Below are 24,379 nucleotides of genomic sequence, written 5' to 3' on the forward strand. Positions count from 1 at the left end.
CCCGATGCCAGGGTTCTGGTTGCTGTGTTCAAAGTCCAGCACATGCCCACTTGCCATTCTTGGACTAAACCTGATCTCGGAGTCCATGGAATCAGTCCCGAGCTCTACGGGACTTCTGGGGTATCCACTCACGGTGCATGAGAGACGAGTTGGATGGGTTGACGGTCGAGTCAGTCAGTCGCAGTCGAACCGTGCACGTGGCCATCTGATTCGCTCTGCTTGGCTTTCGTGTCGAGGTCGAGCTAGTTTAGCTGCTTTTCGTGGTGAGCTAAGTTTACGTTAGTATGGGTCGATTTGGAACGATGGGCCGGAAAGTGGAGACGGAGCGGGCCAACGGTGTCCAGAGTGTCCAGCACAGTCAAGACTCTACGTACTTAGCCGACAGAGTCCTAGACTGGAGTGATGGGTAAACTCCGGAGTACCCCTTCTCCAGAACTCCGGTCATCTCCAGACTCCGCAGAGGGTCTGGGGAGTAGTAAACGGCCATGAATGATACCAAGTCTATCTCCACGGGATAACAATTCGTTCTCGATGTTTATGCTTACAGGAGACAGCCTAGAGGGAAGCTAGACAAGTCTACCGGCTCGTCTTGACTTATCAGATAGCCTTACCGACGATAGTGAAATCTTAAGCCAAGCGAGGTTCCGAACAGCGAGTTTAAAATGAACCCTAATGCGCGAGTGGCTGCGCATGCCCGGTGGGGCACCAACCAGTCAGTCTTCGCACATGGGTGCTCCTGAGCTGTCTGACTGGCTCTCCGATCTGCATTTCTTCTCTGTCAATGAGGACTTATTACGATTTAACCCGAAGGAGTTCTCGCCGTTCCGACGGAGGATGGCGACAAAAGTCCGCTAGATATTCTTTACTGGGAAAGATTACCGACTGGGATTCTTAGCGCGGGGTTCAAAGAAGAGTACCACGAGTAAGAAAAATTCTTTTGACTGCTCCCTGTTACCCCTCCCGATACTCCTGCACAATCGGCATGATTAATAGTCTCAAATACGTGAGAATCTCAGGTCATAGATGGGTTTGTTTAAGGTCCGTGTGCTCGGCTTCAGTGGGCCGACGAACCTTCACACTCCAAAGCTTGTCCGATTCTTGGCTTTCTTGTCCTTCTCCAATGTGGCGTGTGCGACGGCGGACCATGGAAGGATGCACGATAAATGGGACGACGATGGATTTCTGTCAAGCTCGCATAGAATACTGTCAACCTATGATAAGTGTATTTTGACCCTCTGTTGTGCGGTACTTTTCATCTGTGCTGTCGCGTTGTTAGTCCAGGTACGTTCCGCACGGAATCATCGAGGGGAGAATCTCACGCTGAAAGATTAACTCTGCATAGGCTTGTCGTATATTGGTCGACATCGCTCGAAAAGAACGCCTTTGGCAACAGGAGCAATATCTAGCGGAAGAGGAGCTACTGATGTCAGCCCTCGAAGCTGGTTATGGAAAAGCCACCACCCTACCCCGATATGCGACTCGTTTCGGCGCCCTTTCAGAACAGGAGATCGATGTGAATGGCGTAAGGAAGGTTGTTCTGGTGGTAAATGAAACCTACGCGACAAATGCTGCCCAAGATGCGTACGCCGATTGGTTCGTGAGGTGGTGTCATCTTCAGGAGACGGCCTCGAATTATGCTGACCAAACGACTTCGGAGGAAATGGCTACCCTACTCGATATGGGATCTCCGAGAAGACCGGGGTATTTAGATGAGGCTGTTGCTTCCTCACAGGGGCCTTCGGATGAAATAACTCCGCTCATGGACGTTGGCTCCCCAGAAGCCCAACAGGACTTGGATGACTTTGCGACCTCTCCGCGGCCTCTTCTGGCTGACTGATCTGAGAGTGCGATCAGACAGAACATTGTGTGTTTATTTATTTGTTCACTTTTATTCCTGCATCGCTTTCGCAAGACCCGGATTGGGCAATGATGCGAACAACAGAGGTCATGACCAGGCTGCGACTGAGGAATTCACACCTGCCGTGCCTACATGCTCACATGCCTGGGATATTGGGCCAAGTTCACCGGCTAAGACGGACACTGAGCGTATCTCCGACGCAACCTCCGCGTCAGCCAAACAATCGCGATGGAAGTGTGTTTGTCTCGAAGAGTATCTCTGTCGCAGTTGTTCCTTGACCGAGATACCGATTGCGGTAGAGATTCCGGGATCATATAATGGTCACAGTATTGGGAAAGCGGCATCAGCTATCTTTCCTTTGACCCGTCGACGATAGGAGCATTAAAAGCCGATGGGATTCATGATGATCTGGCAAAGGATCTCGGCCAGGGTGAAGGACATCGCAAATGCCTGGTACATCTTTTCAGCAAGGTACATACATGCTTAATGGACAACAGATGCTCATTCTAGTTCCTCGCAACCAATCACTATCACGACTCGATAGTTACATTGCACTCTTACTAGCTCAACTTGGTTTTATCATCCGAATTAGTGAGTGTATATGATAAGCTAGGCTCTAACGAAGAGCTATCAGTATAGCTTTTTATGAAGACCAGACCCTCGATCTCAGTGGACGACAAGGCATCAGGAAGTACATATCTCGGCAGATTTCTTTGCATCTGAAACAGCTTATGAAGGAGATCCAAGGTAACCGAAGGTGTCTATATACCTGCCTGGTTCGCGTAGAGAAGAGGGAAACCATACGGAGACTAACATTCAAGATTCCCTCATAGAATATCCATCTTCCATATCTTCATAGTAGTAATCTTAGACTTTAACTAGTATAGAGAGGATTTCAGGTTTGAAGAGTGACCAAAGCAGGAGCCACAATTCTATCAAGCCCACAGTACATCAGCTGAATACCAACATACATGCTCCGATACCTAGGCAAAGCCCTAAGCCATAACGTATTATTAATGAACAATGTGAAATTTGTATGTTACACTATATTAATTCACAGTTAAAGTCAGCCGGATGCTTGATGTGGTACACTCTGCCTAGTCTGCTGCATGAGATGTTCTAGCTGAGCAATGGATTGCTGCAGCTCTTCCTCGGTGGGCATGTTGCCAATAAGCAAGTAGAGCACATCCTGCTACAAAACCTTCTTAGCCAGGCCGGGCTTCTTCTTACACTGACATCGCTGCCACTTTTCTTTAAACGGTTCACTTGGAGGTTCATCACGGGCATTCCCCTTGGCTTCTTGTGATTCCCTGATGGAATTCGTAGCCCATTCAATTAGGCCCAGCTTGCTTCCCAGCAGGCCCCCAGTGAGCACCGAGGTAAGCTGTCCATTATTCACTGGGTGACTCGGGTCGTTGTAGCGTGAAACAAACCCCTTGCGTCCTGACTCCGGACCGGCTAGAGAGGACCCTGGGTTTTTCGCTTTCTGGTTCCAGTTAGCGAAGTTAGGGTCGACAAAGATCAATAAAGTAGTACTCACATATGAGGTTTGTGCCTTTCTATCGAAGTAATCCTTCACCCAACTTCCTGCGCTTTTCATCCTCTCTCGAGTCCCCTCAGCCTCCTCTCCCTTGTCCTCCACCGCCCGTGCTGCAGCGCAATCTAAATCGGGATATACCAACGGTGCAGTGTCGGGGAGTTCAATCTGACCGTCGGTCCTGCCACTGGCCAGTCTAATATTTTTAGACGCTTTTTACCATGTTCATTTCAGGGTGTTGGCAGGTGTGGGTATATTTTACGATTGTCGGGGCGGGATCGAACGTTGATTTTGCGACTGGCTGATTGATATCAACCTTCTCAAATCCAAAGAGTGTCTTGCCAAGGTCTGTAGATTGGCCATTTACGTGATAACGCAGCAGTTCTACAGCTATTATGAATGCTTAAGTTGCTAAGAACGCAAATAATCCAGTGTGGTGAGGTTCAGTCAGGAGACTGGCAAAGTGTAAGTTTAGCCGTTGCAGTTTAGTCGAGTGTTCCCAAGTGTGCATCAAGGATATCTATCTATCGTCAGCTTTTCCTTGCCTATATATTCCACTATTCAATACCAAGTCAACTTTGGTACTCTGGTATCATGCTCTATAGATATTCACTCGGCGCATGAACCGCACCTAATACGCTTCCCAGAGAGTCAACTTTAATTAACGTTTGTGAAGCTACTGCGAGCTAATCCTCTATTGGCTATACTGAATGGCCAGGCTGGCTATCTTGGGTCTCAACTCTAATCCCTATCTTATATCCCAACTTCCATTCCTACATCCCCAATACTAGCTCCTCGAGTAATGTAATCAAGCATTGAAGCTGACCAGACTCGATAATCTGGATTTATGACACGGGTGTTAATCTATTATACATCTATATTCTTTTCTTGTCAAATATATAGACTTCTAGTTTCCAGATTTTTTGATCGAGATAGGAATAATGATAAGAACTGATAGAATTACCGGAGTCTCTTTGGGCGCAGTATATCTTATTATTCAGAAGAACCGCTTTTACAGAACTATGCTGCACAGTTTTCTCTTTATTCAGAGAAGTATAATAATGCCTGAGACAACATATGATACTTCAGGTAGAAAGAGATGACTAAATAACCGCGGTCTCTGTTGAACCTCAATCCTACAGACAAGCAGTCAAATAACAGTGTCTTCATCCTCTATACATTCCAACCATATATTGCATCAACAATTGGGGTGCCCAGGATCGCTCGAGGAGCAGCTCAGAGTGCCGGGCGACTACATTGTCGTTGCCTATTTACAGAACTGTAACACACGACTAGGAAACCATAGGAGAAAAAGAGCGGGAAACCCTAACTGGCCATATGATGATCTTATATAAAAATGGAAAGATAAAATCCAGCACCGCCCCCAATCTCTCTCATTTCCTCTCTAACTCCATCCTCTTCATGCCTTTAAGGCCCTCGTATCGTCCCCCTACGCGGTCCACAATTCGGCCCCACGACTAGTGGCTGTTTGGGCGTCGCCTGGAAAACTTCTCGGGTTTCTGTCAAGGGAGCATCATCATCATCATCACCATCAGTATTATTGTTTTTATCCGGCTTGGTCCGTCCACTCTCAGTGCGACCGTTCACGATGGATGCCAGTTGCCCATCATCGCAGCGCAATCGGTGGAATATCTCGATCCTTGTGCATGTGCATGTAGCTAATGGTTCACAGCCCATTTTCCCAGCTGCCCCAGGACTGCTTAGTGGGTATCCTGGATCATCTTGCCTTGGATGATGCCTTGTCCTTGGCGGCCAGCTGCGCCGACCTGCAGGCGTCATCCACGCCCTTCGTTTTGCGGGACCTCCGGATAGACTGGACTAACCGACCCCGACGGCAGGTGCTGCAGCTGCTGCAGATCATCTTTAAGGATCCCGAATACGCATCATATGTCCAGCATGTGAGCATGATGGGGTCCAGCTACCCGTGGAAAGATAAGGACCCGGTGGACTGGGAAAGCGAGAGGCACGAATTCGAAGGCTTGACCGACCAGGCGATGGATCTGGTGCGACGAGCCGGGTTTTCAAACCTCAATCATTGGCATATAGCTATCTACGGCGGAAACATCTATGCGTTGGCCACCGTGTTCCTATCGCAGCTACCAAACATCAAGTCGCTGCGCCTGGATTATTCGTTCGTCTGGTGGGACGGATATCCAGGTGTTATGCTAAAGCAGGCTTTATTGTACCCTACCGGAGTGTTTTCAACGTTTGATCGGCTTGAAACGGTCGAGTACGGTGCAAATGTCCCGATCGCTGAGGACGAGCGGCCAGACGACGACGAGGTACCCGATGGATATCCTCCTTACAACCCACGCCAATTTATGGCCTGGTTCTGTCTGCCCGCCCTGCGTCATCTGAATATCTGGCTGCGTGATATTGAAGGCCTCCAGGAAATCAAGCCGGACCTTGACCTTAGCAATCTGGAAACACTCATTGTAGCCAGAAGCACTGCTACGGAACATCACATGGACTATCTTCTTTCGCGAGCGCCGAATCTCAAAAGTCTCCACGTTGCACTCGCCTTTGCCTGGAGAGGTGAGCCGATTTTAGATGACTCTCCCATCTTCGCGCAGGCACTGCAGGCGGTCCGCCGGACGTTAGAGAAACTCTCCCTCGGAGTGGAATATTACCCCTCTAATCTAGGTGATCGCGAGTGGAATGAGGCGGATGGTGGAGCCTTCGAACCATTTCAGCAATTCTTTACTCGCTTCACAAATCTTCAAGAGGCCGAGATTCCCTCGGCCATGCTATTAGGGTGGTATTCTGATGAGTTACCCGATCTTGGGCCTCTTTTGCCCGAATCACTCTCCCACCTATGCCTGCGAGACGATTTACGGGGCTTTTATGATTTCGAATGGACAGAAGACCGGGCGATCCTGTTGCTGGAGTCCTATCTCCAAGATGGAAAGTGGAAGGCGCATACGCCGTCTCTGAAGCGCATCACGTTACGTCTCTGGGATCAGAATTATACCCATCTCAGACACGACCAGGAAGACCGGCTGCGAGAGGTTGCTAACAAAGCCGGGATTGAATTCAATATCGTGGTAGATGATCTTGGTACAGGCTTGTGGGCTTTGGATCCTCCTTCAGTTTGACACTTGCTACGGTCAGGCAATTCACACTCGCTCTTTTCTTTCAATTCTACCTGTTCAGTCTGCGTTTGAAGCAAGCGTATACGAGTCCATTCTAGATAGAGACTTCCACAGCATATAGAGGGTAATTAGGTCATTGCCATAATCGAGTTGTGCGCGAGGCCATGCTTAGATCAGAGTCACATTGCATCTTGTCGGGAGAAAAGGGACCAACAAGGCAAACTAAGGGCCTAGAAACATCTCTAACAATATTCTTTATATTCTCTGCTAATCTATATTGAACAGCTATATCATTCGGACGGCTTGCTCATCGACCTTGGTGAGCTTAGAGACGGTGCAATAGTTCAGCGCTTCCCCCCACTTATACGTCTTCATGCAGTTCACCATAGTACCGTGAGCTATCTCTCCGCCATCGAGCATTTACCGTCATATCAAACACCATCCCGATGGATTTGTTTCGCTCAGACGTGAGTTGCTATGGAAGCTGTCGTGGGATAACCTCACTAAGCATATCTGTCGTAGTTGGAGAGGCCTCTGAGGCACGATGGCGTAACTAGGAATATGGTCCAGAATGTGGAATCTTGAAGGTTAAACTTATGGTTTCTCCTCTGCATGCGGGCGAGGAATCCTGAATCTCATCTGCTATACTTCCAATGTCGTGGATCTCTTACAACATCTCAGCTCCGCATTTGGCGACAGACTAGTCGCGAGTGTATTTAAACTGCTCCATTTGCTGATCCATGTCGCACCAATGCTTGGACCCCTCTATTTCAGCAATGATCACTAGTTTGACCTGACCACTAGACCGTAGCCATTGTGAGGTGTCACGGACCAGGCTATCATAGCTTTCGGAGAACAGAATTTCAACGACAATATCTAGAGACTTCATGATGCTAATATCCAGGATAGGGAAAAATAAGAAAGAGGAAGATAAGTACTAGGAAGTACAGGATATGAAGAGGCATAGATACTTAAGTGCAGCGACTATAGCTTAGTGATATTTGTGTTCTAGGGAAGGACGTAATTTCTTTAGTTGTATAATACTAAAAGACCCTTTTATTTAAGAATTATTATTGCTTTATATATCGTATTCACCCTGAAACCCTAATCCACCCCCAGTAACGCGATGGTGAAGCGAACTGAGCTGCCAGCTAACCGGAACAGAATCCACTTCACTTCCGGCAAAATATAGCTTGGGTGCCAAAGGACTACGGGATTCTAAGAGCCACGGAGTGTTATTATGGCAGAAACATATTTTTCCTGATGCCTGATGCCGATCCCTCATTTTTCGGGCAGTTCTAACCAGGCAGAATAGAGATAAAGCCCCTAGGGCCCAGCCAAGCTGTCAGCAAATCAAGCATGCTCATGGCGCAAAACACAACACATGGCTGTTTTTGAAAGGGAAGCCTGAGAAGTAATTTTACAAATCGTTTTAATATCATAGGCAGTGCCAGGCACTGTGGAGATCCTCACGCACAATTCGCGAGGTCGGTCCATGCAACTAAATGCAGCCCCGCCTGATCCCTGCAACGATGTGTAATCAAAATTCGATGTGACAATCAAATAAATCTCACCCTACCTGGGTGCTACAAAGGCTTTACCGTTCTTCTTCAGACAAAATATCTTATAGCCATGGGATCCATTGTGGTTGACCAACCCTACCGGCCGACGCCTGCCGATATCACCATTGACAACCACAAACCAGGAGATCTGTCAAAGATCCTGTTCAAAAATGTCCGTATTCTAGACTCCACCGGGCGGGCTCCTTACGATGGGAACGTATTAATCGAAGGAGAACGTATCACCACCGTGGGCAATGTCAGCGACGCAGCCGCCCGCGGTGCGTTGGTGATAGACGGCGAAGGCAAGAAAACGCTAATGTCTGGCTTGATGGATGCCCATACACATCTCAGCTTTAATAATTCACCTACTTTGGACGGGCTTACCAGCGCGCCACTCGAAGAACATGTCCTATCGACAGCTCATTCGGCCAAGACCTACCTCGACTGCGGGTATACGATGTGTTTTGGCGCAGCATCAGCTCAACCTCGGCTCGACATCGCTATCAAAGGTGCCATAAAGTCCGGTATGATTCCAGGTCCACGCACCCTGGCGAACGCACCGGAGATTACAACCACCGGGGGAGCAATTGTACCCGGTATCTCGCGCAATGCAGACGGGCCGCACGAGATGCGGAAGCAAGTTCGGGAGTTTATCATGCTCGGGGCGGACAACATCAAGCTGAGCATGAGTGGTGATGACATCCACCCAACAATGCCGAGCACGGAAACGTATTTCACTCTGGAAGAAACAGTTGCTGCAGTAGACGAGGCCCATAACCGGGGTAAACGTGTCTGTGCACACGCGAGAAGTGCTCAGTCTGTCAAGTTTGCCCTCGAAGCTGGGGTTGACGTTATTTATCACGCCAGTTTCATCGACGAAGAAGGAATGGACATGCTCGAGCAAAGGAAGGAACATGTTTGGGTCGCTCCAGCTCTGAACTTCTTCTATACCACATGCACTGGCGAGGCAACTCCGTACGGTATGACCGCGGAAGACGCAGCAAAGAAAGGTTTGAAGTACGAGGTGGACACAGCCTGCAAGGCGATGCAAGAGATGCACAAGCGGGGAATTCGCGTCATGCCCGGCGGTGACTATGGCTTTGCCTGGGCTCCCCACGGGACGTACGCCAGAGATCTGAAACATCTGGTGGACTTGTTTGGCTATAGTCCAATGGAGAGCATCATTGCTGCAACTGCGTGGGGAGGGGATATGATGGGCTACCCAGAGGCATTGGGCAAGGTGGCACCAGGGTACTATGCGGATGTGATTCTGGTGGATGGAGACCCTCTGTCCGATCTGGAGATCTTGCAGAAACAGGAGAGATTGCATGCAATTGTTATTAATGGTCATATCCATAAACACATTGTACCCTCTCAAGCTGTCTATGCTTAATGGATCGATATCAGGAATTCAGATAGATGTTTGATGAAGTTATTTCTGTTGGTTGAGACTTCAGTGCTGGGGCTTTTCTTTGCTAGTCGCAGCCACTACGTATATTCTTTCGCAATACTGAGGCTCAGTTCAAGCCATCCAAACATACTAGTAGCTGGTGACTCCAAACGACATTCTTACCAAATATTCTCCCTTCCGTTTTCCTGCTCATATTTATTTTATTTTTATTTGTTTTTTATTTTTTTTGTCGTATATACTTCGATTTTAGGCTGATAGTGTGGACCAGGTGACAGTAGTTCGATGCAAACTAGTAATCACATCCATGCCCTCCAGGACACCTGTCAGCGGGCCGCCAAAATTGCCGGCCTTCTTCAGCTATTAGAAATCTCTCTTCGGTTCTTGGACTTTTGAACGACCAATATTTAGACAATTTGACCAGCCAGGAGGACATCATCAGCAAAGTGAGGGGTGTCAAGCATAGCAGAGGAACCTGAGTTTAAGCAAACCCCACTTGGATCAAGCAAGTGCTGTATGTATCATCTCCAGGGTTGGAAATAACCTGGTGGAGAGACAATTCCGAGTAATCTCGGAATGGATCGCGGCCTACAGGTGGTGTTGGATTCTTGTCTGGACCAACTGTAACAGAAGCAAGAGGTGTTCCAGAGGACCGGGAGAGGCCATGAACACTCTTCGCACGTAAGTGTTCCTGTGCCTCATCATAGCCATTATCAATCCACAACTATTTCCCTGTGCTTACCTTACCACCCTTACCAAACTTAATTGAATTGTTCACAGCTGTGTTAGAGAGCCAGACGGATGTGTCGCTGTAGTCTCTTTATCGAGAATGAGCGATTACTCCGCAAAATTAAAAATATCGAGGTTATGATGGAGAACAGTCCATGCGTCCTTAGTAATATTAATCATTAAAATACGGTATGTACATAGTTCATACAAACGTTGCCTGGCTGCTTAATGTTAAAAAGTCTATTGTACATACAAGCGATTCCCACGTACCTAGAGTTTATCTTATGACATGCGCTAGCTCGAAAGTATGTTCATGCAGTGTTACATAAGAGCTGTGCGCTCTCCGGTTTACCGTGGTTTCTATTTTTACCTTCACTTAAGTGTTTCTTTAAGACATATGTGGTGGGTTGATGGGTCCCGCTTCAAGTTATCTACGGAGTAGGGCCGAGGCAATGAGGCATAGGATCAGACCTGACCCGGGTAAAATTATAACCCCGATAATACCGTGCCTAAACGCTTATCAACCATAGGATTTCGCGATGGTGCCCAAGGTTATGCAGGGCATAACCTGTCACGTGCACGGTGTTATCTTTTCCGATAACAATCAGCCAGGCTTGCGCTTTCCGAGGTCGCCAACACAACAAGCGAGCCTCCTTTTACTAGACCCGCAATGAATCCCTTCGTACAACGGTCCCAAGCAGCCTGGCACCGGGTCGGATTTGTTTCCGAATTCCCCGACCTTGAATTGGACAAAGAGTGCTCTCAGATTGCCCCAAGTTGCAAAGCCTTCAATATCCCGAAGACAAACGTCGGCCCTCCAGTCGAAGCAGAGATTGACCTACCAGGGGACTTGAGGGAGCAAGTACTTATCTTCAGATACAAGGGGAAGATCCATGCTGTTGACCATGTAAGTGAGGCAAAGACAGAGTCTATACCCCAAACTGACCCTCCCCAGCAATGCCCCCATTCATCGTTCCCACTTTCACAGGGCACCCTCTTTGACATTGAAGACTTTGGCATCACCCTGAGTGCGGGACTCACATGTCCCAAACATGGCTGGTCCTTTGATCTCTTTTCTGGACAGGGAGACCGTGGCAACTACAAGCTGAAAATATGGGAAGTGCAATTACGTGACCCTCAGGCAAAGGACGAATCTTCCGACAGCACCGACAAGGAGGTGTGGGTGAGGCGGAAGCAGCGAATCGGCTAAGCCGATGACTCGATTCTCTTGAATAGCTGTTTATCTTCAATAACTGCGCACAAACAATTCGACTCCCAACCCAGATCGACCTGGAGACGCCCGTACCACAGAGCAACACCGGCGTCTCCAAGAAGTGAGACTATGGTGTAGGCCAGATCGCATTCCTTTCTCTGTTGTGAATGGCACTAGGAATTGCGACGTTATGTTCCATCGTATGCAAAAGGCAACTGTGGCTCGTCCTTGTGCGAAGGCGTACGTGATGCATGTCTGGTTGTCAAGGCCACTTTGCCACAGGACACTAGCCTTGTATCCAGATCTGGTTACAACATGTGATCGTAATTGCTGCGCAAACATTTATGCTAGTCGCTGCCTGGCCGGAGGCATGCAGCTGGCGTTGTTTTCCTGGTGTGCGAGTGACCGTATGTAGCAGTGCTGTGTCTGTCAATCTGGAGAAATGGTTTTTTCAGGCAAAGGGGCATGAGCACGTTCAGTTGCGATATTTCCTACGGCCCCAAAACTACAAGGTTATATAGGTATAAGCGCAGTGCAGAGGTGGCAATTTTGGTGGGTTTGTGAGGTCTGTCCGAAGTATGCTTTGAGGATGTTCTCGCTCTTCTTTATATATATCCCTAATATATTATATGATTTCCTTTCTATCATCTGAGGATTCCTTGGTATAATAAACGGCGGAAAACAACGGATAAATAACAACAATACTTTATTTTAAAATAAAATAAAAATTAAAAACATACAACAGGAGGGATTCGCTGGTGGTCACCCACCCAACTACTAACCTCCCGGCGTGTGGCTTAAGTACGGCTGAGCGGACGGGAAGCCCTGTTCTCCACACCCTGTGGTCGTATGTACCAGTTTTTCGCTTTCAAAGTACTATATAGCACTATACACTTATAGTTCAATTACCACTCTGCTCTTCGCACCAGGAACAGTACTGTCGCCGTAGTATCGTATTTATAAAGAATTGTGATTCATGATAGGTTCTGGTCAGTTTAGAATAATATGTTGATTTGACTATGATCCGCAACTTGAAAATTTCCGCGAAAGTGAAAAACGCTGTAACCCTGGTAAAATAAAGCACAGTTATATATAAATACAGCTAATTGCTTGCAGGCATAAAATGTGGTGGACATTAACATTAAATCTTTTCTTTGTTGAGACATATCAAATCAACATAAGAAAACCAGACTTAAATTCAATCCCAAATTTCTTGCACAAAAAATATTTCAAACTCGAGGGACCCTGTGCCCTACACAGGACACGGATGACCATGGCACTTCTGACCTCCCATTTGCCGGGGTTTCCACAGGGAGTTGACGAACTTTTGAAGACAAAATTGGACTCATTTTAAGGGGAGGTTTACAACCTCTTATGTAAAGATGTCATACTCTAGAGTATGTGCCCCCAGCGACTGTCCGAGAAGTTTGGAGGACCGGGCCTGAATTATCATACGATCAAGCAGCACTAGCAGATCACCTAAGCCTCCCCCCCCCCAATATAGACAAACATAAATACATAACATAACACTCCCTTCAGGCTTTTCTACTACATAGAGCTCTAAGAGGGAACAGGACAAAGTCGTCCATTGTTATTCCAAGAGTAGGGTAAAGGGTCGATGGTCCTGACCTCCCAATCCTCCGCACCAACAGCAGTTAGCGCAAAAAACAGACCAGTGGGGTCATACTTCTGCTTCAGTGCGTATAGAGCCGGGTAGTTGACTCCATAGAAGGCCTCCTGCAAGTTGGGTTCAAGGAGATCAGCCTCGCTCATATAAGCGCCGGACTCGGGGGCGATGTCACGCAGGACATCCATCCAGCTTGTGACAGCTAGCGAGGCGTTATGAACTGTCTCCCAAGGGGCATTATTAGACCATTCAATGCCGACAATAACATGAGCGAGAGCGTCACGCCAGGCAGGGAGGACGGAAGTGTCGTTGGGTGGAGCGACGGCGATACCAGTTCCGGAGATGTGAAATCCGGCGATGAAGAGACCCTATTTTGTAGCTTTAGAAGTTTGATCCGCGGAATAAGGGGCATAAGAGTAGGATACCTTTTCAGTAGCGTCTTTGTGCGCGGCATATGTACGTTTACGGAGAGTATCGTCTTGGAAGACGCTACGGGGCATCAGACGGGAGGCGGTTTTGACTGCAGCACCTCCGGCGAATTCTTGAGGGAACGCGACAACCCAAGCGTCATGGCTAGCGATTTGTAGGTTAGCTGAAAGTTAAGAATTACAATGGAAGAAGGGGACGAACAAATTGTCAGCATAGTTGTACCATGGTGTATAGGTGATATTCTGGCTATCAAGAACCTCATACCATGGAGCAAGCAGAGCCTTTGTCTCAGCGATAGTCATGTTCGGTGCAACAAAAGACTGCATGCGGAAGTAATAGTCGGTTGACCCAGCATAGTCAGTACCAATTTCAATGGCGGACGCCCCAACATAGTAGTAGCCGTAGGTACCGGCGTTAACAAAATCCTCGAAATTGTCAAAGTAGGACTCAACTCCCTTCCAGAACGCATCGACATTGGGAGCGTCATTGATGGTGAAGTTGAACGTAACTGTGGTGGTTGGCAATCTTGAGAGAGCTTTAACAACCAGAGAAGTAACAACTCCGATGGTACTGCCGCCACCACCACGAAGCATCCAGAAAATGTCGGAGTTTTCGGTGGAGGATGCAGTGATGAAGCGCCCGTCAGCCAGCACAACTACGGAACAAACGGTTAGCCAAGTATCTAGGGAGATGATGGCGGTGAATTCTATATATACCTTCCATAGCAAGAACCTGATCGGCAGCCATGCCATACATACTGCTCAACGGTGAGTGACCACCACCTGCAGTGTAGCCACCTCCCAGACCGACAGTAACAGCTTCTCCGCCAACGACGCTAACACCGAGGCTCTTCGCATACTCATAAGCTTCCCAGACCTGAACCCCAGAACCGAATTTAATGGCAGGTCCAACATAGCCATTGGCAGCGATGTACTGAGGGTAAAACGCCTTATCTTTCAACCAGTGTGTCCAGATGGACAGAGCGCCTTTACCGGATGACTTGCCATTGAAGTCATGTCCAGTGTTCTTTACCACCAGGCGAAGGTGCAGGTTACGTGCAAAGTTGATGGCCAATTGAATTTGAGCCACGGTGGACGCATTGACAACGTATGTTGGGTACCCACCCAACTCACAAGTGTTGGTGTAATTCCACCCAGGTGCCATGCAGGTTCTACCCTCATACAGGGGCATCATGATAGAAGCTGGGTCGTCCATACTGCCACCAGTTTAGATAGACGCTCCATTGCGGGAAAAAAATCACTCACTGGAGATTGGAAACGGCCCATTGCGAGGTAATATTGGCGCACTTATCTGCATCATACTCCGGCCAGTCCGGGTAGCAGTATGCTGCCAGCGGTACTGTCTTGATCAAGCGTTTGCCCAGCAGGATATCAAAGATATCCCAGAGTAGACTGCTGGGCCAGGAATCGTCGCCTGGCATCAGCTTGCAGCTTCGTGAACTCTTCTTGGGAATAGTTGAGTTGGTGTAAGGATCCCCGAATTTGAATATATATGATATCTCTGCATTCCGAATACTTGACGATACATTATCAAGAACGTCATTCGTTAATTGTACCGCCTCCGCAGGAAACAGCGTGGTGGGCTTGGGGAAATTGTGGTTGCAGCGGCTGAGAGAGATGCAGTGACAACGCTAGCACCCTGAGCGCCCATCACCACAACTGCCCCAGCCAAGGTGGCAAGAGTGGATGGCACGAAGTCCCTCATTCCTTGCAATTTCAGATAATGAGAGGGAAATCTGTTACAAGGATAGCTGGAATGGAACAGGAACGGAGTGGGAGAATGACGGGCAAAAGTAAAATTTGTGGCTGACGAGGGCCGTACTTAAGAGAAAAGTAGCCTAGACTAGTGACTCGCTTCATGAATGAGATGTAGTTATCAACCTTGTGGAGATTCTAATCGTAGCCGGTTATTCTCCACTTGCAGCGATTGGATGTGCAGTTAATTCCCGGTCACGTTGCGACGCAACGAGGTTTCCTTACTCCTGGCAGGATTAATTTAATATAATTAAGTTCACTCTTGACATTGATTGACACCAGAAGATTACTGGCCCTATTCACAAACTTAGGAATTCCCGGTTCCTGGGGTCCAAATGCCGGAGTATTGGTATGGCGGTTTAGTAACCACGATAGCTCGGATGGAACATGAACCCTAGCCAATCCTCGGTTAACAATATAAAGTGGTGCACCAGACTAAAAATGCGCTCGAATGGTATGGTTATGATCTCGAACTAGCGTAGCCACTAATGTGCCCAAATCAATTTAAGACGCTTCCAAAGCCTTCCATGGTGCACGCCCCACGCATCTGGAATTCTAGTGCCTGTCCAAAAGAAATTCGCGCAATACGTCCAGCGCCCCTTATTCTCGCCTTGATCTGCTCTCGGCGAGAAGGAATCTTACCGATGGATGAGTGATAAGGCCCGGGTATAACGCCTCACGTCCTAACTATACAATGAATTCCACAATGAACAATCTGAAAGCATTAGCATGGAAACCTTGTGTTTGAACTCCGAGCATGCAACATCCTGTAGATATAGGATCCTTCTATCCGCAGTCACACTGACACCCAGGGGAACGAAAGGTGGCTCTCAGTCCTGCATTAGTGACAGACAGAGGTCGAGCTGTAGAATGTATTGTCAAATATCGTATGTAGAGACACCCGGAATGTTTTTTTCCCCCATAGAAACGAGTGTACTTTCTCCATACTGTGATTATCCATGCCTGGGACCTACGCCGCAAAAAAGATCAGCCAGTCATCAGGCATCGAGATGCTGCTCGTGAATATTATTCCAGGGAGCGTTTGGGCTGATGGTCGAACATATTTCCGTAGTACCACAACGATCCTCGCAACGCTTGGGAAGACTGAATTCTAAGCAGATACCTTCATGTCATCGACACCATATAAAACCCAAGACTTAATATGCAAGGAGTGTTTCAGATGGACCACCCAATAACAGCATAATTGACATGTGACACCCCTCGCCCTATCTTTGAGACCCCAGCGAGGCCTTAAGAAGATCGCACAGTAGTTGCATATCTATGTCATACATTATTAGATATGACTGCCTTTCCCCCCTTGCTGTCCCATTCATCTTCGCGCCACAACTAGAGTGTTTATCAGGGCGCGTTTTCAAGAGGTTCAACTAGCGACTCTAGTAGCGATTCGACCTGGTGACCGTACAGCATACCCTATCCCTCGTATGGACAATCGGCGACAGAAAAGAGAACTCGGACTATGTATTCACCTGGTTTCAACTAAGGCATGTTTGCCTACTAGTGTACATAGAATTTTGAAGCCCTCAGTCTAGAGAACCCATGGCTATAAATCAACGATACATTAGTAAGAGTAGAGGACCAATAATCGGGATTCCTCCTTGACAGTATCTACTGCTTGCCTCTGATGTTTCTGACCGCTTTGCCTACGTATTCTTACCTAGTGGGCAGGTCCTCTGTTCAGAAAATAGATATTTACTTGACCGACAACCATGAAATATGATCTCCGAAGAAATCCGCAAACTCAAAGTTCCAACATAAATGCTGAATAGAGCCTTGTATTCGCGATGCTGAAAGTGACGATCGAAAACGTATTTCTTTTCGCTATTCTATCCGAACTGGCTGAGGGTTGAGAAACAGTTGGCACTGAATTTCAGGTACCATGCTAACCTATCCCTACTTCACTGTATCTGACCCACATTTGCAAACATTTCTAATGTTTGGCATGTGGCAAAACTGCTGCCACAGTTGGTCACCATGGAATCTCCTCCCCCGTGTAGTTAAGGAAGCACCCGTTCGTGTTCTCCGTGGTCGCTTTCTCGATCTGCAGCCAGTCATTAGAATTGGTCAACAAATGCTGGAAGAAGCTTACAAGCCCGGCCATCTGAGAGACACTATCCGCAGTCGAAATCAAGGGGAACGCTTGCAGCTTTTCCTGGTGAGGAATAAGATCTTTTGCGTGCTCCAAAGCGCTTTCCGTAGCGACGTATCTGAGAGGAGGGAGTCAGCGTTTCCTTCCTTGCTTGCCGCTTCACTACAATGTAAGAGGCACTGACCCTGGAGCAAGCGAAAAAATACATATTGGCTTATTCTCGAGTGACAATCTCCGCATAAAGTAGTTGGCGAGGGCTTTACTTGCACCGTACGTTCCAATTGGAACGTCAGGCATAAGCTGCACAGAACCTGTTGATGCAGCAAACGTTGAAATATAGACGAACTTCGGCACATCGGAGCTTTTCAGAAGCTCAAGGACTTCTCTAAACAGAAAAAGAGGCCCGTACGCATTAACCTCTATGTGTCGCTGAATGTCGCTCAGTGCGACCGAGGACATAGGGCAAGTTGCTTGAGATATTCCTGCGTTGGCAATGACAACATCAATTCTTGATATGCCATTTTCCTTGATCAGGTGCACACCTTGCGCAATCGACAAGATCGAATCACTTTCCATTGGGATAACAACAAGCCGACTCCCGGGCCCAGTGGGAATAGATTGAAGAGAGATGGCTCGGATTTGAGATGGCCGGACACAGGCAATGACCACGTTATCTTGACCAGAAAGATAGAATTTTACAAAGCCCAAACCAATCCCTAGTTTGAAAGATCAGCACGAAACCACCATGGCCAACCGATTTCGGGGGAATACTCTCACCTCTATTGGCACCTGTAATAAGGTAGACTTTGTGATCCATTGTCATTGAGAATATGATTTCTGTTCTATCGAGTAGAAGAGTGGACCGATTGTTTTGTTGGACTTCAAATTGTACCAATAAGTGAAGAAAGTAGGGTCATATTTATAACAAGTCCTGCAGCACTTTGTTTATCTAGATGGAAACATGATTTCCAATATGATGAGTAAAGTTTGGTCGGAGGCGTCGGGTGGCGGCCGCCAATCCCGATTAGCCCCAGCGGTTGGGTTATAAACTTTTGAATGGAATCAAATTCTTGCGCCTCACGACCCTCAACAGCCAGGAAGCGTGCTCCCTTTAAACGAAGAGATTTCTATAGTGTTGCTCTCAAATGGCCACGCACACGGCTCCACGGACCTGTAGGCAATGCAAGACCAGTAAAAAGAAGTGTGATCGGGCTAAGCCTATCTGTGGACGATGTTCCCGGTACTATTCTATTTCGACCACCCTGGCCGAACGCCATTCGTTTGCTAATCAATTATAGGCTTTCATTGACTTGTGCATTCGATGGGGTTCTTGAGAGTCCTTCTGCAGATATTGCCACGAAATTTGAAAATGTGTTTGACCGACTCGAAAAACTTGAATCACAAGTATGCGACCCTGCAAAGCAGCAGCGGGCATCTGCAAGCCCTGCCTTGACACACGACACCAAGACTATTAAATGGCAGCTTTCTCCTGGTCTATTCCAGCCTTTCTATATGGAAGTTATAGCATCCGCCAATGTGTCCCAGATTTTGGAAAAGAAAAATATCACCATGCTAGATATAGCTGGTAAGCACTTGGGTACTTTATGCAGCTTTCTGCCTATTATCTCTCAAGAGAGATTTTCGAACAGACTTCATGCAGCACAGGAACTCAAACCACATGGGGCGTTTTCAATTCTGAGCCTCGCTATTGTTCTGCTCACGGAAGACTCAATTTCCCACCCCGGCGGTCCTCCCACTTCACTGAGTCCGGTTTCCGAGGCCTACCAGGTTTGCAAATACCACTACTCCTTGTTGTGCTCTTTGAACGACCCTTCCATAGAGTTACTCCAGGCTGGCCTCTGCATAGCGCTCTATGAGCATCTACAAGTAATTGGAGACCAAGAATATCTTACAATTGGCGGATGTGCCAGGATGGCCAGCCTTCTCAGATTGTCACCCTATGCAACCGATAGCCTGCAAGGTACCGGGCCAGAAACCTACTCGGAAGAAAACATGTCCCTTATCTGGGGAATCCACACGATAGATAAGTGCGTCTACATTGATTAGAGCTACAAAAGAATTGCATAGCTGACTGCATTTCAGACATATTAGCATAGTATCAGACATGGCTGGTAGGCATCTACCTTGGGAATTTTCGCCAATAGCTGAACCTTTTGACATAGGAGGTGCGTGCCACAATGAATGCAATTATAGACCCTGTAATGATTATAGAATGACGGTAGACTTGGGCCACTTCAAAGATGAGGCCGAGGCGACTTATATTCTTTATAATCTTCACAAAATTCTCCATCGTGATAAACCGAAAGAGCTCCAGGAGACGCAGATAGAACAAGTCACAGCTTTCGGCCAAAGGCTAGAATACTCGAGGGCCAAGTTTGAAAACTATCATACGAGCCACGCAGCATGGCATAACGAGCTTGCAACGATTTTAGCGTAAGTCATTTCTTCGACATCCAGTGTGTGTATAACGAATAATATTGACCTTTGAGGCTTGCTCTGTTAATCAGTGCATTGCTTCTGAAGAACGCCTATTTCTACGAGCAGCGAATGCAATCCAGTACCCGTGTAAACTCGAAAGAGCGGTCTGAAAAGCTGTTTGAGTGCACAGAGCGACTAACAGAAATGGCAATGAGAGAACTGAATTCTATTACCTCAAGCTGCAATACTCCTGCTTTTCTATCGCCGTTTATAATAACTACGCTGGCGCTTATTATGAAGGTCATGGATTCCCTTAACTTGACAAGTGTCGACAAGTGCCGATGGACCCGAGAACGAGAGATCTTTGTCAAGTTGCTGCAGTACCTTGGCATGAAATGGATGCGAGCAAGTGTGTGACTCATAGATGTCAATGTGTTCTTCAATACCCTAACTAACGGCTCACAGAGATCCTCCTGGAGACCATGTAACAGCCGTAGAATCCTCCGTTGTTGCCGAATCTGGTTTGAAGCTACTTAATTTACGGACATAGGGCCGTCAGCATTAGTTTAAGGATCTCCCATAGCACAATGATGTCTGGAACATCTCGATAAATCTTGAATCTCACTGGCCCCCTCTGGGCTCCGCATTGCATTTATACCGAGCTGACACATCAGACGGCGAGTAGTGCCAAGAGCTGTCTCGACCCCACTGTTGAGAAATAAGCACAACCTCCGATTTCCCAGATCATCCTACCACAACTTCATCCAGAAAGGAACCCTCATGGATTCAGAATACAAATATATGTGCCCAAGACCTAGGACTTCATGGGCATGTGTCCACTGCAAACTAAAAAGGACGCGCTGCCTTAGGGAAACCCCACAAATGCCATGTCGACGGTAAAGTAAGCCTGCGTCATCAACTCTCCACAGTCTAATAATTCCAATTAGATGCCAAACCCTGAAATTAGAATGCCGGTTCGCCGCAAACAAAGCCAAAGACACAAGAGAACCTAAAGTAGAGGAAGGCGATGTTCTTTCAGGGTTGTTTGATGCTCAGCCGAGCGCTCCGCCACCCAAAAATGTTGTAGACGTCCATCGTCAAATATTTGAGACAAAGTTCGATATTTCCGGACAGCAATCATCTAGAACTTCGTTAGATCATACAGCTGACGACATGGCGCTACGACCCCCGGTGCTTGACCAAAAGAAGGCTGATCAACTTCTAAGCAAGTTCCGAGCCAAGAGCTCCTATTTCCCCTTTGTAACTCTCCCTGATAACATAGCCTCCGCGCAACATCGCTTCCTTTATCTTGCTGTGCTTACTGCAGCATCCTCAGATGACATGTATCTGCTGAGGAGCCTCGATAACAGATTTCGATCCGTGTTGGCTGATCGAGTTGTGAACGCTGGGGAGAAGAGTCTGGACTACCTCCAAGGGTTGCTTGTCTATATTGCATGGTGAGCATTGCCAGGAAGAGGGCAAGCGGGGCGGGGTAGACTAAGGAGCGTTCGATAGGTACAACATGCATCTGCGCCCACGAAGCTTTCAATCCTACCAGTATCTCCAAATTGCTATCAGCATGGTGGAGGACCTAGGGTTCGATGATGAGAATATTACAGAAACAGAAGTCGACCGTTCATCACCATTAAGTGGCAGCGAAGCTCTGAATGCCTGTATTGGCTGTTATTACCTTTCCTCCGTGTAAGTACTAGATCAGCAAGTGGCCACTCGGGTCTCTAACAATCGTGAACTAGCATAGCAACAGGAAGCAAACGAGACAACAGGGTGACCCTTTCCTCCAACCTAAAAGGCTATCTGCTTCGATTATCCCAGGAAGAGTACTCCCGAGGTAGAATGATATACTCTTGCATTCGGCTTCAGATGGCAATAGAAGCAGCATACAAAGGTGCTGAGAAGCCAGATCGTTTGTGGCCAGCAGACAGTCGGCTTACGTCAGATCCCTCCTTGAATACCCGTACGTTCTCATATCTGAACGACACAGGGCTATCTATCTAATACTTTCATGCTTCAGCTTCGATTATTGTTGCACGGCTTACTCTTTCGTTACTAGAGGAAGCAAGCATATACCGCCTGGAGCCGACACTCCTAGAATTTGACCTTCCCAAATTTCAGTCCATTATGCGCAAAGCAAGAGCCTTCTTGGACTACTTCATATCCGTACCTACATCGAACTATCACCAGTTCTCATTTGCCGAATGGGACCGTCTAATTGCAGCTATACGTGTTTCAACAGAAATTCTGTCAGCTGCAGCTGGCTTACCAGGCATTGTTGCAGCAGTTGGAGAAGAGTCTCGGACCCTAACCAGATACCTGGAATGCTTGGCAAATCGTATGGAAAAACTTTCGCAATCTGGCCGGAATCCCGGCGAGTTTCCTGACATGTTCTATCTGTTTAAGTCTGTTTTGGATCTACTCTGTCCTCTTCCTCTCGCTGCACCCTATGACCAAGGCCTGTCCTTAACTGTCAATTCTGAACCGCGCCGCGGCATGCAGCGATGTCCTGTTCTGTCTGGTATCCAAGGAACAGAGTTCTGGGATGCATATCAAACCTCTGTTCCTGCTGATGACATAGAGATTGACCTTGAGATGTTGTTCACTAATGAGTTTCTATCAGAGCTATCGCCCGAGGAATGGATGGGTGCTCCCGGGAACATCAGCTACACATGAGGCACTTCCTAGCATCTGCATGTTACACAGAATAAAAATCTCCATTCATATATCAATCAGCTATTGAGAATGCGCAAGCAATATCATTTCTCTAAATCGTCCAACGATACCCCTCTCCCGAAATCTCTTTACCATTGATATCTCTGGGTTGATACGCAAGACTCGCCCGAGCCATAGCAGTCACAGCATCGCTCCTCCTTCCCTCAAGCCAATGCTCGAACATATCAATTCCCGCAAAGGCACCACCTGCAGTCCAGAATTTGCCATCGATCACCCAGCGAGCCGTTTCCCAGGTGGTGTCGGGGCATTCCTTTTTAATGTAATCAAGGAATTCGCTATTGGTTGTGGCACGTTTACCGCGGAGTAAGCCGGCTTTGGCAGCCACAATGCCCCCAGTGCAGGTGGTGAAGAAGTATTGGACCTCCTCGGCCTTGCGGTGCAGGAACTCGCGGTAAGAGTCGGGGATGTTGTTCCAGAACTCAGGACCAGGTCCACCGAGAAGGATTGCGTCGAGTTTGGGGCATTCTTCGAAGGTGGTGGTTGGTTGCAGCTTGAAGCCGTTCATGAGGGATATGGTGTCCATCGTCGGGGCAATATAGTGGAAGTTGATATCGATGCCCTGGTCTACCATCTCGTCTGGGACGAATTTATCGCGGTTAAGGTGGCTTAGCATGGTTTTGGACCCTGCGAGGAGGATGTCGACCGGACCGGCGACGTCCACGAGCTGGAAGTCATAGAGGACAACACCGAGCTGAAGAGGAGCCATTTTGTAGATTTGTTTGTCTTCAAAGAGAAGTATAAGTGAGGAAAGCTTGGAGAATGTTTCTGACTGCTGGTTGATGGATAGAGAAGTAACTGCTCATGGCGGGTTTATATAGATGTTCTATAGATGCTGTATACATACTGCATCGGGTAAAACTTCCTTCCGCTTGATACACTCGCGTAACGTTTCCTTCCGCAGTACGGTCTTGGCAGCTGATCGGCCCAACCCTAACAGAGAGCGAGTCCTCGAAAAATGATACTAATTACTATTTTTTGAAGGGGCGCAAATTGTAAGGACCTAGGGTTTCGAATTCACATGCTTACTGACGTTAATAAGTAAAATTCATGCTAATGGATGAACTAGAAGAGGTAAAGTTCAGTTGTAAACTCCGAGTTGTACGATTTCCAACCACCATTTCCGCACGTAAGATTATCTCACCTTACCGAGATAGAGCAAAATATGAAGAGTCGCATCTTTAACTCTGTCCTCTACCATTGAGACCTAATTGCATGGATATAACTGATGGAAAATGACCGAAGGCCAAAAAGAAAGAAAGACCTGTCATCCAGGATGCCAGTCTCATGCTATCAGCGCATTGGTGAACTGTATTAGATGGATCTAATTTATTCATCTGGACAATACAAGTGTGACGTTAAGCAAGCATGGGATGCAAAAGAGCCAAAACAAACTCTTGCTGTTCAGCCAAGTTGTAGGAAAACATGTTGGTTTACGCAGAGTATCCCTTCTGAAGTTTAGTTCGGCTAACTGTTAACTGTGCAATTGTCGCAACCGTACTGCCAATGATATCAAAGATAGCAATGTTGGCTTTCAGCTCCGAAGCAAACCACGTACGAATCTCTACAGCGATGGGCAATCCTACCCCATATTTGCTTAGCTGTTTATCTGGATCAATCTCCTTTTCGTCCAATGCCAACGCGCGGGAGAGTTTAGCACACAGAGCCCTTGTAATTGCCTGACTACCGTCTGGAAAAGACTGGGCATTTCTCATGGCTGTTTCAAGCTGGAAGTTCTACCTTCGGCTGCCCAACCCTTGTGACTGTGTAACGTCCAGTGTCATGTACTTGAAGAGTAGTCTTTCTAAGTACGTGTGTATCCCAAAGCCTCTTTCTC

General features: G+C 47.5%; 9 protein-coding genes across 9 annotated transcripts; 5 read left to right on the forward strand and 4 right to left on the reverse strand.

The window, feature by feature from the left end:
• Positions 1-1,023: 1,023 nt before the first annotated feature.
• On the forward strand, positions 1,024-1,837 carry ABOM_001621 (uncharacterized protein; the record flags this gene model as incomplete). Its single annotated transcript, XM_022528751.1, has 2 exons — positions 1,024-1,281; positions 1,343-1,837. 2 exons carry the CDS (start codon positions 1,024-1,026, stop codon positions 1,835-1,837), a joined length of 753 nt encoding a protein of 250 aa, XP_022393201.1.
• Positions 1,838-3,050: 1,213 nt separating this feature from the next.
• Positions 3,051-3,458, reverse strand: ABOM_001622 (uncharacterized protein; the record flags this gene model as incomplete). The annotated part of the gene is made up of 2 exons (XM_022528752.1): positions 3,051-3,344; positions 3,399-3,458. The coding sequence occupies 2 exons, from the start codon at positions 3,456-3,458 to the stop codon at positions 3,051-3,053; spliced, it is 354 nt and encodes a 117-aa protein (XP_022393202.1).
• Positions 3,459-5,077: 1,619 nt separating this feature from the next.
• Positions 5,078-6,511, forward strand: ABOM_001623 (uncharacterized protein; the record flags this gene model as incomplete). The annotated part of the gene is made up of 1 exon (XM_022528753.1): positions 5,078-6,511. The coding sequence occupies one exon, from the start codon at positions 5,078-5,080 to the stop codon at positions 6,509-6,511; it is 1,434 nt and encodes a 477-aa protein (XP_022393203.1).
• A 1,629-nt stretch (positions 6,512-8,140) lies between these two features.
• ABOM_001624 (amidohydrolase) lies at positions 8,141-9,463 on the forward strand (the record flags this gene model as incomplete). The annotated part of the gene is made up of 1 exon (XM_022528754.1): positions 8,141-9,463. The coding sequence occupies one exon, from the start codon at positions 8,141-8,143 to the stop codon at positions 9,461-9,463; it is 1,323 nt and encodes a 440-aa protein (XP_022393204.1).
• A 1,414-nt stretch (positions 9,464-10,877) lies between these two features.
• ABOM_001625 (Rieske (2Fe-2S) protein) lies at positions 10,878-11,545 on the forward strand (the record flags this gene model as incomplete). Its single annotated transcript, XM_022528755.1, has 3 exons — positions 10,878-11,114; positions 11,163-11,390; positions 11,444-11,545. The coding sequence occupies 3 exons, from the start codon at positions 10,878-10,880 to the stop codon at positions 11,543-11,545; spliced, it is 567 nt and encodes a 188-aa protein (XP_022393205.1).
• Positions 11,546-12,980: 1,435 nt separating this feature from the next.
• Positions 12,981-14,917, reverse strand: ABOM_001626 (FAD binding domain protein; the record flags this gene model as incomplete). The annotated part of the gene is made up of 5 exons (XM_022528756.1): positions 12,981-13,415; positions 13,473-13,620; positions 13,678-14,131; positions 14,193-14,692; positions 14,742-14,917. 5 exons carry the CDS (start codon positions 14,915-14,917, stop codon positions 12,981-12,983), a joined length of 1,713 nt encoding a protein of 570 aa, XP_022393206.1.
• A 2,321-nt stretch (positions 14,918-17,238) lies between these two features.
• Positions 17,239-18,175, reverse strand: ABOM_001627 (uncharacterized protein; the record flags this gene model as incomplete). Its single annotated transcript, XM_022528757.1, has 3 exons — positions 17,239-17,476; positions 17,543-18,074; positions 18,136-18,175. The coding sequence occupies 3 exons, from the start codon at positions 18,173-18,175 to the stop codon at positions 17,239-17,241; spliced, it is 810 nt and encodes a 269-aa protein (XP_022393207.1).
• Positions 18,176-20,684: 2,509 nt separating this feature from the next.
• On the forward strand, positions 20,685-22,485 carry ABOM_001628 (uncharacterized protein; the record flags this gene model as incomplete). Its single annotated transcript, XM_022528758.1, has 5 exons — positions 20,685-20,698; positions 20,745-21,254; positions 21,313-21,498; positions 21,552-21,772; positions 21,830-22,485. The coding sequence occupies 5 exons, from the start codon at positions 20,685-20,687 to the stop codon at positions 22,483-22,485; spliced, it is 1,587 nt and encodes a 528-aa protein (XP_022393232.1).
• A 91-nt stretch (positions 22,486-22,576) lies between these two features.
• On the reverse strand, positions 22,577-23,251 carry ABOM_001629 (DJ-1/PfpI family protein; the record flags this gene model as incomplete). Its single annotated transcript, XM_022528759.1, has 1 exon — positions 22,577-23,251. One exon carries the CDS (start codon positions 23,249-23,251, stop codon positions 22,577-22,579), a length of 675 nt encoding a protein of 224 aa, XP_022393199.1.
• Between the last annotated feature and the right edge of the window lie 1,128 nt (positions 23,252-24,379).

This window comes from Aspergillus bombycis, assembly GCF_001792695.1.
Source record: "Aspergillus bombycis strain NRRL26010 chromosome Unknown contig00008, whole genome shotgun sequence".
Lineage (NCBI taxonomy): Eukaryota > Fungi > Ascomycota > Eurotiomycetes > Eurotiales > Aspergillaceae > Aspergillus > Aspergillus bombycis.